The sequence below is a fragment of the Dendrobates tinctorius genome, unplaced genomic scaffold (assembly GCF_039654945.1).
Source record: "Dendrobates tinctorius isolate UK_male_01 unplaced genomic scaffold, ASM3965494v1 ptg000022l, whole genome shotgun sequence".
Taxonomy (NCBI): domain Eukaryota; kingdom Metazoa; phylum Chordata; class Amphibia; order Anura; family Dendrobatidae; genus Dendrobates; species Dendrobates tinctorius.
The window spans coordinates 37302801-37315419 of record NW_027361690.1 but is presented as its reverse complement, the minus strand read 5'-3'; the positions used below and the strand labels follow the sequence as shown (position 1 = coordinate 37315419).

General features: G+C 41.3%; 1 protein-coding gene across 11 annotated transcripts in view; it reads left to right on the top strand.

Annotated features, from left to right (window-relative positions):
• The window catches only part of PPIP5K1 (diphosphoinositol pentakisphosphate kinase 1), a 273000-nt gene that overhangs the window by 130594 nt on the left and 129787 nt on the right, over positions 1-12619 (top strand). For all 11 annotated transcript variants that reach the window (XM_073568589.1, XM_073568597.1, XM_073568596.1 and 8 more), the window contains exons 20-22: positions 6465-6592; positions 8008-8122; positions 9492-9599. In XM_073568589.1, the coding sequence (XP_073424690.1) occupies positions 6465-6592; positions 8008-8122; positions 9492-9599 (351 nt within the window). The remainder of the gene's footprint in view (positions 1-6464; positions 6593-8007; positions 8123-9491; positions 9600-12619) is intronic.

Below are 12619 nucleotides of genomic sequence, written 5' to 3'. Positions count from 1 at the left end.
TACACTTGTAAGGAGAGCTTTAAACTAGAACAACATGGGAAGGGAAGCAAAAGACCAGAAAAAGCCATACACCTGACAAATGCTATTGAGAACTCTGCTAATAGAAGTGGAAAGGAAGAACAAAGACGAAAGAATCTAATTAATAAAAATATTGGAGAAAGAGAAACCAATCACAAACTAAAATGTTTCTATACTAATGCGCAAAGCATGGGCAACAAACAAGGAGAATTGGAACTACTAACACAGGAAAAGAAATATGATGTCATTGGAATCACTGAAACTTGGTGGGACGATACACATGATTGGAATACAAGACTAGAAGGATACAACTTATTTGCAAGAAACAGACTTGATAAACGAGGAGGGGGTGTTGCATTGTATGTTAGAAACGCGTATATCTGCACAGAGATTGAAGCTTCAGAGACTGGGAGTTCTGTGGAAACTGTTTGGGTAAGAATACAAGGACAGAACAATGGAAAGGACACCATTGTAGGCATTTACTACAGGCCGCCTGTGCAAGCTGAAGATATGGATGAACTCTTTATGCATCAAATGGCCAAGTTCTCCAAAAAATATGACATAGTTGTCATGGGAGATTTCAACTATCCAGACATTTGTTGGGAATCTCTCTCAAGCAAAACTAACAGGTCAAGGAAATTCTTATCCTCTCTTGCTGACAACTTTATCTTCCAAAAGGTAGGGGAGAAAACAAGGGGAACTGCTACCTTGGATCTAATCCTTATAAACAGGGAGGAAATGGTTGAGGAGGTAAAAGTGGCTGGAACCCTAGGAGGTAGCGACCATGCTATTTTAGAATTTTGGATAACTAGAGGCGGAAGACCTGTGAAGACTCAGACGTCAAGGTTAGATTTCAGAAAGGCAGATTTTAAGGGATTCAGAAAGATAATTGGAGGGATCCAATGGCTGGATATCCTTAAAGACAAAAATGTCCAGGAAGGATGGGAAATCTTGAAAAATGAAATTCTCAAAGCACAGTTGTTAACAATTCCGAAAAGAGGGAAGAATAGGAAGCATTTAAGGAAACCAGGATGGGTGAACACAGAACTTAAGCACATGCTAAAAAGGAAGAAAAAAATGTTTATAAAATGGAAAGAGGGAGGCATATCTAAAGAAGAATATAATGCTGTCTGCAGAATCTGCAGGGCACAAATCAGATTAGCTAAAGCTGAAAATGAATTGAGGCTTGCAAGAGATGTCAAAAGCAATAATAAAGGATTTTGGGGATATGTCAAAAGTAAAAGAAAAGTCAAAGATGCTATAGGATTTTTACAGGATGAAAATGATGAAATGGTAAGACAGGATGTTGAGAAGGCTGAACTTTTAAATTCCTATTTTGCATCTGTTTTCTCTCAGAAAGGAAATGTAACACCAACTGTTATTCACTGTCCTATTAAGGGAATAGAAGAATCCAGGATATCTATAAACAGAAAGATAGTGAGGAAACACTTAGCTAACCTAAATGAATTCAAGTCTCCAGGTCCAGATGAATTACACCCCAGAGTACTGAAGGAGATAGCAGAAGAAATTTCTGAACCACTCTCCATAATCTTTGAAAATTCTTGGAGAACAGGAGAAGTGCCAGAAGACTGGAGAAGAGCAAATGTTGTTCCTATCTTCAAAAGGGGGAAGAAGGTGGACCCAGGCAACTATAGGCCGGTGAGTCTGACTTCTATACCAGGAAAGATCTTTGAACAAATTATTAAACAACATTTAAGTCAATACCTGGATAAGAATGAAGTGATCAAACAGAGTCAGCATGGGTTTGTAACTAATAAGTCATGTCAGACTAACTTAATTTCCTTCTATGACGGTATCACTGATTGGGTGGATCAAGGAAATGCTGTAGATATAGTATATCTTGACTTCAGCAAAGCATTTGACAAAGTCTCTCATACAATCCTTATTGAAAAAATGACTAAGTATGGAATGGACAAGGCAACTGTTAGGTGGATTCATAGCTGGCTTAGTGATCGGACCCAAAGAGTGGTCGTAAATGGCTGCACATCCAGTTGGAAGAATGTCTCAAGTGGGGTACCACAGGGCTCTGTCCTGGGCCCTGTATTGTTCAACATCTTTATCAACGATTTAGATGAAGGAATTGAGGGTAAACTGATTAAATTTGCTGATGACACAAAGCTAGGAGGGATAGCTAATACTAGAGAAGAGAGAGAGAGGATTCAAAAAGATTTAAATAAACTGGAGAAGTGGGCAGCAACTAACAGAATGGTTTTTAACAGGGAGAAATGCAAAGTACTACATCTGGGCAATAAAAATGAAAAAAGCATATATAGAATGGGAGGAATAGGGCTAAGTGACAGCACATGTGAAAAAGACTTGGGTATACTAATAGATCACAGACTGAATATGAGTCAACAGTGTGATGCAGCAGCAAAAAAGGCAAATGCAGTTCTAGGATGTATTAACAGAAGCATACAGTCTAGATCACGTGAAGTCATTATTTCCCTCTACTCCTCTTTGGTCAGACCTCATCTGGAATATTGTGTCCAGTTTTGGGCACCACATTTTAAAAAAGACATCAACAAACTGGAGCAAGTTCAGAAAAGAGTGACCAGAATGGTGACCGGTCTGCAAACCCTGTCTTATGAGGAAAGGTTGCAGGATTTGGGAATGTTTAGTTTGCAAAAGAGAAGACTGAGAGGAGACTTAATTGCTGTCTACAAATATCTAAAGGGCTGTCACATTGTAGAAGGATCAACTTTATTCTCATTTGCACAAGGAAAGACTAGAAGCAATGGGATGAAACTGAATGGGAGGAGACACAGATTAGATATTAGAAAAAACTTTTTGACAGTTAGAGTGATCAATGAGTGGAACAGGCTGCCACGAGAAGTGGTGAGTTCTCCTTCAATGGAAGTCTTCAAACAGAGGCTGGACAGACATCTGACTGGGATGATTTAGCGAATCCTGCTTTGAGCAGGGGGTTGGACCAGATGGCCCAGGAGGTCCCTTCCAACTCTACGATTCTATGATTCTATGATTCTAATTTTGTGTGGCCTACTTTTGGTTTGGGGAGGGCTATGTTTACCCACTTTCATCTGGGGATCCTTGTCAGTGATACATCTGTCTTGGTTGTTTGACCCCCTGGTGTGCTTGCATACTGTTTAGTCCAATTGCTTTCTTGTGTATGACCCGGTCTGTTTTCTCGTTCTGTGCACTGTCTTATGACTCTGTGCTTGTCTGTTTCTGGCTCTGACCTTCGACTTGGTACTCTAGCTTCCCACCTGTCTGCCCCGTTTGTACTGTCCGGCTTCCCGACCTTTTTGCTACGTCCTGACCACTCTTAGCATCTCACTCTTCGACCTCACGGCTTGACTTCGGCACGTTCAGACTACTCTCCAGCTTCGCTGGTCACCACCGCTACTCTGTGTCTGGCTCCGCCTCCGGCCACTTTCCCGGGGGTCATGTGTCTCAGGTCCTGCGCATCGGCAGGTAAGCTCACCGCAGCGCTCTTCACACACTCTGTCCTTCTGTAACACGTGCACAGTCTCCTGCTGTAGATCTGCAGCAGGGCTCTTAATACGGACCAACAAAAATTCCGTCAACAACTGCCAGGAAATTTGTTCGGGATTCAAAGAAAAACCCACAAATAACATCAGCTGAAGTACTACTGGACTCTCTGAAAACTAGCAGTGTGTTTGTTTCAAGATGCAAGATATGGAGCCACTTGAAAAAAAAATGGGCTGCATGGTCGAGTCGCCAGAAGAAAGCCATTACTGCTCAAATGCCACAAAGTATCTCACCTACAATACGCAAAACAGCACAAAGACAAGCCTCAATACTTCTGGAGCAAAGGTAATTTGGAGTGATGAGACCAAAATTGAACTTTTTGGCCACAACCATTAACTTTACATTTACAGAGAGGTCAACAAGGCCTATGATGAAAGGAACACCATTCCTACTGTAAAGCATAGAGGTGGATCGCTGATGATTTTGGGATGTGTGTGCTACAAAAGCACAGGAAACTTGGTCTAGGTTGAAGGAAAGATGAATGCAGCACGTTATCAGCAAATACTGGAGGCAAATTTGCAATCATTGGCCCGGAAGCTACGCATGGGACGTACTTGGACATTCCAAGATGACTACGATCCAAAACACAAGGCCAAGTCGACCTGTCATTGGTTACAGCAGAACAAAGTGAAGGTTCTGGAGTGGCCATCTGAGTCTCCTGACCTCAATATCATTTAGCCACTCTGGGGAGATCTCAAGCGCGCAGTTCATGCTAGACAGCCCAAGAATGAACAGGAACTGGAGGCTTTTTGCCAAGAAGAGTGGGCAGGTTACCATCTGAGAAAATAAAAAACCTCATCCACAACTACCACAAAAGACTTCAAGCTGTCATTGATGTTAGAGGGGGCAATACACTGTATTAAAAAATGGGGTATGTGAACTTTTGATCAGGGTCATTTGGATGTTTTGGGATGTCATTATGATTTAAAAAGAGAAAACACAATAGTTTTGACAATAAATGGCTTCACCCAACCACTAACCATGAGTGGAGAAAAGGTTGTGGTGTTATCATTCATATTCTCTGAAAAAAAGGCCAAGAAAGCAAAAATTCTGCCAGGGTATGTAAACTTTTGAGTACAACTGTACGTTAAAGAGGTTGTCCGATCTAGAATGACAAGTCTGCAGTCACTCTGTGTGACTGCAGTCTCCCAGCGTAAGCTGCAGGGATTCGACAGTGTATTGAGCGAGGTCGCGCCCACTAGATGGGTTTTGCTTGGGAACATAAATATCGCATACTTGACCGTAGTTCCCAGTGCAGGTAGGATTCTCAAGTCTGCAGTCACACACAGAGCTTGCAGACTTGTCATTCTAGATCGAACAACCCCTTGCAATTGGTTGACGTTTTGCACCAGTGGCATGGTTGCATTGCTGGTCTGAACTAGGCTCTCTCTAATGCTGCAAGCGGAACCAGGTGTGCCTCTGCAGCTTCGGAGAGGCACATGTGCACTGAGCTGAACGGATCCAGTGGTCAGCTGTAAAGCGATGCATGATAGCACAGAGATATTGTAAGCGTGTTCATTGCCTAGGGAACTGACCATCACTGATAGACTGCAGCAGTGGCTAGTGATCTAGGCAATAAGAAGTAAGCAATACAATTAAAAAAAACTTCCATTTTTGAAAATGGAGATAATTTTTAATAGCGAGTAAAATTTGCAAAGTGCTTGTTAAAACAAGCAACTTTGAATTTACATATTTGTGAAGATGAGATCACCCCTTTAAAATGCTCATTTGAATATCAGGCAGGAAAACTTTACAAAAGCCTGTCTGACATGAATTTCTTTTCAGTTTGTACACCAGCCTCATCAGGTTAAGAAATTTATTTAAAAACCTATATGCAGTATATATTGTGAAGTCTGGTGACAGACTCTCTTTAAACATGATTTTAAAAAGGAAGATCCAGATACAAAATGTGCAAGAGCCCAAATTCACCGAGTTTTTATAATGGTTATAAAGTCCATATAAGAAAAATAGCATTAAGTGAACAGCAGATGTATACAACCTTGCAGGAAGATGAGCGAGGCAATTAAGGAAATGAGGAAAAGGGGAGGAGAAGAGAAAAAGAATAGAAAAAAATGTATTTGTATGATTTTGTCTCAACCCAAAATGAAGCCGCTTACAGCCAACCAGTAACAATGAGATCCCAACCAAGCTCAAACTGGATTCGTGGTACAGTAGCCAGGATTGCCAGAGTATCGCATGTCTGTCCTTCTGATTAGTGATGTCCGCCAAATCGTCTATGCATCATATTCCCTCAAATGATAAGCAGATATTTTCCTATATATGGGACCTTTGTGGTTTTCCAATGCTTGGGCACAGCAAGGCATGTAGATGGTACAAAGCACAGGAGCCTAGTTTTCAGTTCTGAGCTAGATCCCAGAATTATGGACATTAGAGCCATGTTCATTCTCACCATACGTCTACTTCTCTGTATCTCCTAGACAGATGTTGTGCAGTATACATGTCCCATACCTAATTCCTCCCTGAATGTCCGACCTATATCAGAACAGTGTAGAAAGGCACTGTGCAAAGCATCATGATGTCTTGCAATACATGTTTCCAAAGATCTTTCATGAAGTAAAGGGGTAGCATCCATTTCCTCTAAGAGCAGCCCATGCACACAAACTGGGGCGGTATGGAAGACGGTGAGCTCAGGGAGATTTGAATTGGGTCTTCTATCTTTTAGATCAGGATCCTCATTAAAAGCAGGACTAGAAAGCTTCATGTGGAGTAGCTCTGATCTCCTGGACCTTTCCCCAGCCACAATGCCATTTTTGTGATAATAAGAAAAATGTTTTGTAATCTAATTATTTGGAAGCTTCTGCATGCCGACCCCAGTTATACGCCAGCACTTTGTATTATTGCAGTTACCACACACTTTTGCAAATAAGAAGTCATACCCTGTCCTGTGTTTGTAGGAATATGGGATTAATAAAGAAGAAAAACTGGAGATCGCATTGGGATATTGCCTCCCATTAATTAATAAGATCTTGCTGGACCTGCAGAGAACTCACGAGGACGAGTCTGTGAATAAGCTGCATCCACTGTGAGTTACATCACTAATGCCATTGTATGTGTTGTCAGAGGCACAACAAGGATTTGCTTTGCAACCTAAGGAAGCTTCATTTTGGACAAAAAATTACAATATTTTATATATTTTTAGTTATACCATTCTGAAAAATATCTGGACGCAGTAACAGAATTGTGCTCCTTTCTGCCTTCATATGGATATATTTTATGCTATGTTTAGTAGGAGGAGAAATGATATTTTATCTCACCATTACGTTCCAGAGTGCTGCACATGTACAGGAGGGTGTAAATGCCTAATAATAGTGTAATGTATAAGATCTGTTTGGGAGTCTGGCACAGGAGGAGAGAAGCGGCTTATACATGTGTGTAGTATAGATTGCTTCTGGCAGGTTGTACACTTTCCTGGAGAAGCTGGTTACCAGGTTTGGATGGTGGGAGAGTGTCTGGTAGGGTGGAGAGTTCTAGCGTATGGGGAACATTAGAGACATTAATAATTATAATAATAATCATTTTTATTTCTATAGCACCAACATATTCCGCAGCACTTTACAATTAGCGGAGGCATATGCAGACAATATAGACAAATCACAGTAACACATAGTTCAGCAGTTACAGAGGGAGTGAGGACCCTGCTCGCAAGCTTACAAGCGATAACGGGCATAGATATATCATAGTCCATTGTTCTACATACCCTCCTGTACCAGCCACAGTCTGCTGTGATCTGATCCTTACTCCCTGTATAGGTTTGACATTTTTCCTACGACTATCATTTATTGCTTGCAATTTGCAAAGCTTAAGTGTTTGGTATTTTGTATTTATTTATTTTACTCACTTAGGGTATGTGCACACGTAGTGAAATCTGCTGCGTTTCCGCAGCGGTTTTGGCTCTGCGGAAACACAGCAGATTCTGCTGCGTTGTACAGTACCTTTATTTTCAATGGGGAAAAAAAAAACGCAGTGCACATGCTACGGATTTTTCTGCGCAGTTTTGCTGCGGTTTACAATCCGCAGCATGTCAATTGTTTGGTGCAGAAACGCTGCAGTTTTACACCTCATCCATTATGAGGTGTAAAACCGCAGGCATAACCGCAGGATTTACCTGCGGTTTTCTCTCCAAAATCCGCACACCCAAAAAACTACATGTGCACATACCCTTACAGTGCTATGCAAATTAATTTGGACACAGCATTTTTTTTTTTTTAAGTAAAATCGTAAGTTGGATACCAGTCAGTGATTCAAACCAGTTTTAACTGCTTTGAACAGGCACTCACACCTGTTCACAGCAGTTAAAGCTGGTTTGAATCACTGACTGGTAACCAACTTACGATTTTACTTAAAAAAAAAAAATGCTTTGTTACAATTAATTTGCACAGCACTGTATATAGAACCATTAATTCCACAGCACTTTACAGACATTATTCTTTTTTCTAGTTATTCAAGAGGAGTTCTCTCTCCAGGGCGTCATGTGAGAACGCGCCTTTACTTCACCAGTGAAAGCCACGTGCACTCTTTGCTGAGCATTTTCCGTTATGGTGGTCTCTTGGATGTGAGTGCTTTGTATAGCAACCGGTTTACTTGTTTGTGGTACTGGACACAAATGTAATTATCTTACTATGATCTGATAAAAAATATAAAAGCAAAACATGTGAAATTGAAAAAGCATCACAGTATGAAAACAGCACTAGGTCACAATACTAATGCAGTACAGGAAGAAGCAGTTCAAGTGCAAAAATACTGATGAAACAACCACTCACACACTTGACCATTCATGGAGGGGGTGTTTATAAATGCACACATCTAAGGCTTGTATAGGGCACCAGTCACACAGATACATGTAGGTGCTCAGTGTCAGGCTTACAGCCTGTTAGTGACACCTATAGTAATGAATCTGATGAGCTGCGCAGTATTATGTAAGTGCACCCCACAAAGACAGATACCTAGATCTCCCCAGCCAACATAGCTGCATCCTGAAAATGTTGTAACAAAAAAGTAAAAAAATGCATGAGGTATTGGTCGAAATTTTGATCAAAATACGCAATCATGCAAACCACGTCAAGGTTCCTCATTGTCTTGTGCCTCCCTACACTAAAATTTAAAAGCAACTCACCAAAATAGACACAAAACTCAAAAAACTCAACACAAAAAAAGCAACTGTATTCGCCAACACCAGGTCACAATACTAATGCACTGAGGAAAAAATAAGCAAAGATCTCCTCCCTCAGTTGTCTTTGATGGACATGTTTCTTTTTTCAACTGATTGATTATTCTCAGCAGGAGAAACAAAATAATAATGTTTGTTTACTTGAAAAAGACGCCGGTACTGCGTTGAAATACGTTTTGAAAACAAAGTGGTTTCCTCGTCATCATTTCTGAAGAATTGATTCAATCCTTCAGCGTAGCCGACCTACATGTTCATAGAAACTAGATCCAAAATAGGAATCTTGTAGTTATGATACTTTTTAATGCTTAACAAAAATAAAATAAGTGATTTTACAAAGCATGCTTTCCACGAGAGGTGGTGAGTTCTTCTTCGATGGAAGTCTTCAAACAAAGGCTGGACAGACATCTGTCTGGGATGGTTTAGCGAATCCTGCATTGAGCAAGTATGTTGGAGACAATGACCCTGGAGGTCCCTTCCAACTCTAACTTTTTATGACTCTCATGATATGTGTTAGAGACCTTTTACCATGAAGGGTTTATCTATATTGCCTGAGAAATTTTTAGTCTTCAGCACAGCAGGGTCCTGTTTAGCAGTTTTTGACTTATTTACGTATAGATTTTGCTCCGTGCTACAATGTGTAACCATAATCGGCCATTTTTTGTTGAATGTGACAGGTTACAATGGAAAAAGGATATCGAAATACAATACATAATTGATATTACCAGGGCCAAATTATGGTACTTTCTTTTTCTAGGAGTCTAAAGATCAACAGTGGAAAAGAGCAATGGATTATTTAAGTGCTGTCTCCGAGCTAAACTACATGACGCAGATTGTGATTATGCTGTATGAAGACAACAACAAGGTAAGTTTAAAACAAAAAATCCATGCATTCTGTTTTGTCAGCATGGATGGCAAAGAACCTAATGTAATACTGTGTTGTATGTGCAGATTAGTGTGATGTGCTATTTATTTGGTGGTTTTATAATATCAATTTAATTTGAATTCATTTTTTATTTTGTGTGGACCTGTAATGTTGTGTAGTTTTCAGTTTGGATACTTTACGAAGCACTTTTAGAGATAATGATCTTACAAGTCTGAAATACCTACTGTGACAAAGTCACTGGTAAGGTAATAGAGGGAGAAGATATGTGGCACTGCACTTAATGGGGTCAGTGATTCCTCTAGCACACTACTAGAAAATTTCAGGTGGCGTGGCTGGTTAATGTTTCCAAACTAGTCTTAATACAAAATGTGACCGACACCTAAAGTAAATCATAAACAACAATATCTTTTGGCTCCACCATCATGGTATGATGGTATGTTGAAATCCAACTTTCCCCCAACATTGGGAGCCAGTATAGAGACCCCCATTATACATTAACTTATAATAATTATTGTTCATTGCAGCCAAGTTTTGTGTAATGTGCATTAGCATCTAAAATCCCATTGACCCCTTAACGACCGTGATGCGCATAAAAATAGTTTCCGCTAAGGGGCCTTATTCCCTCATTGCCATTTTAAAATGGCGATCGGGTTAAAGAGAATAGTGCTCCCAAGAATCGGAAAATCTCCAGCGTTTCAGCTACGAGGGGGAGTTGAGACCCTGTAGAACACTATCGGAGCAGTTTTTTCCCGGTATTCAGCGTAAAAAAAAAAAAGGTGAGATTCTGTGTAAAAAGAATTGCTCTCCTCTAACATGATCTAACATATCAGATGAGAGATACGGTAAATGGTGCCCTCAACCCCCATGGAACCTTAATACCGTAACTACCATCCCCCAGCCCTCCTCCTCCTTTTCCTAAAGCAAAATGGCTGGCGCTTGTGCAGTGTGCCCGTCAAGGTATGCCAGCCGAAAACTGCAGGAATTTTTTCTATTGGTTCCTGACTTTTGATCATTGTGATAGACCCCATCACAGTGATCAAAAGCCCAATAATTAGTTAATATGCATGTTATCCCCCTAGTCAGATTAAAATTTTTTATTTTATAATTTTTATTTTTTTCATTCTTTGCCGTTAGGCTTGTTTTTTTTTTTTTCAAAAGTTACAAAAAAACAAACAAAAAAAAGCATGACAATATGATGACCTATCTAATATTGACAACCTGATGTTATAAAATTCTGTGTAGTACCTTTTAGGTTCAAAATGCTCACTATACCCCTGGATAAAATCCTTGAGGGGTGTAGTTACTAAAATGGGGTCACCTGTGGGGGATTTCTGCTGTTTAGGCATATCAGGGACTCTGCAGGCTCTGCAAATGTGACTTGGTGACTGGCATCTATTTTTAGTCAAATTTGTGTTCCAAAATTCAAATATTGCTCCTTCTGCTCCAACCTCTGATGTTTGTCCAAACAGAACTTTTTAACTAGTAGTGTGGTATCGCTGCGCTCTTAAGACTGTGGGAAACAAACTGGGGTTTTTTTTTTTGGTATTACATCGTGCAAAAGTGAAAAAATTGGGGCGAAAGCTACATTTTAGAGGTAACATTGAATTTTTTTTCACTCCACTTTGCATTCATTCCTTTGTAGCACCTGAAGGTTTGAACGTTTTCCTGACAGCAGGTTTGAAGTATTTGAGGGGTGCGTTTTTTAAAATGATATCACTTTTAGGGAGTTTCCAAATTGGTCAGTGGCCTGTGTGAAAATTGCAAGGTTACTATATATTTATTTTTTATTATCTTAGTCTAAACATAGTGATATTTGTATTTTTGCACTTTTATTTTTTTCATCTCTTTTTTTCCAGCCACATAGGCATAGAAGACCTTGTTTTTTACTGTTTATTTCACTATTCAGTGTACTAGAAATTAGGAAAAAAAATTCTAAGTGTGGTGTAGGGTTCGTGGGCCGAGCTGGGGGGTGGGGAGTGGTCCCTCTTCTGACCGCGCAGAGATGTAACAGAGACAAGATGGAGGCAAGTTCTGGGTGCAACAGGTCCAAGTTTATTTTCACTCGCCGTCCGCCTGACGGCCTCAGAAGTACACCGCACTTCCTTCACCTCACGGCCCTCCGTTTCCAGGGCCACTTCCCACACACCGTACGTTACACTGGAAACGTGTATGCATACACCGTCCCCTCTTCACTCATCGACGCTCCTTACAGGTCCGTCACTGTGGCCGCCTTAGGCCCGTAAACCAACAGCGCTTCTACTGTTCAGTCGTCGTGTCAAATACGGTGTCTTACACCCAGTGCCTCGTCCCTTCTGCAGTTTTTCCTGTCAGGACCACCCCCTGACGTTCTCTCTCCTCAGTCCCCCTGGTCTGGTTCTCCTCAGAGAGCACGAACTGTCATAGTCCTCCTGTCACCTGAACTCCCCCTGGGGACTGGAATCTTCTGGAACCCTCCCACAGTATTTATATCTTTCCCGGTTCCCTGTAACTCCGCCCCCCATGATGAACGGTTTCCTAGCCCTAAGCTGCTGTCAAGTCCATTTCCTCACACTCCCCCCTGCCACCTTGTGGTCACCCAGGGTACTGCCTATCACTTTTACTGCCCAGCTGTTATCCATCTGTTATAACTCACAAGTACGTCTGTCCGTCAGGTCACTGTCCCTACACTCCCCCTTCCTTTGTCTATTGTCGTCCCCGACAATTGTCGTCCCTACCTGCGTCATTCTAAAACTTCACCTACGCTCTGTTGTCGGACCAGTTGTTGGGCCAAACCCACTATCCGCGGGGGCCGAACCATACTGGGAGCACCATGCTCCGAGCAGCCTACTGCTACTCGCCAGCGCGCATGCCACATGAAAACGTCTTCCAAGTTGGGCTAGGTACACCCATATTTTCTCTATGGCGTGTACCTTCCCCTACTCTCTCCTTCTGTCACCTTCCACTACTCAGTACGCCATGATCGAGGCCTCACACCTACCAGATCATTGTCAGCGCCCGCC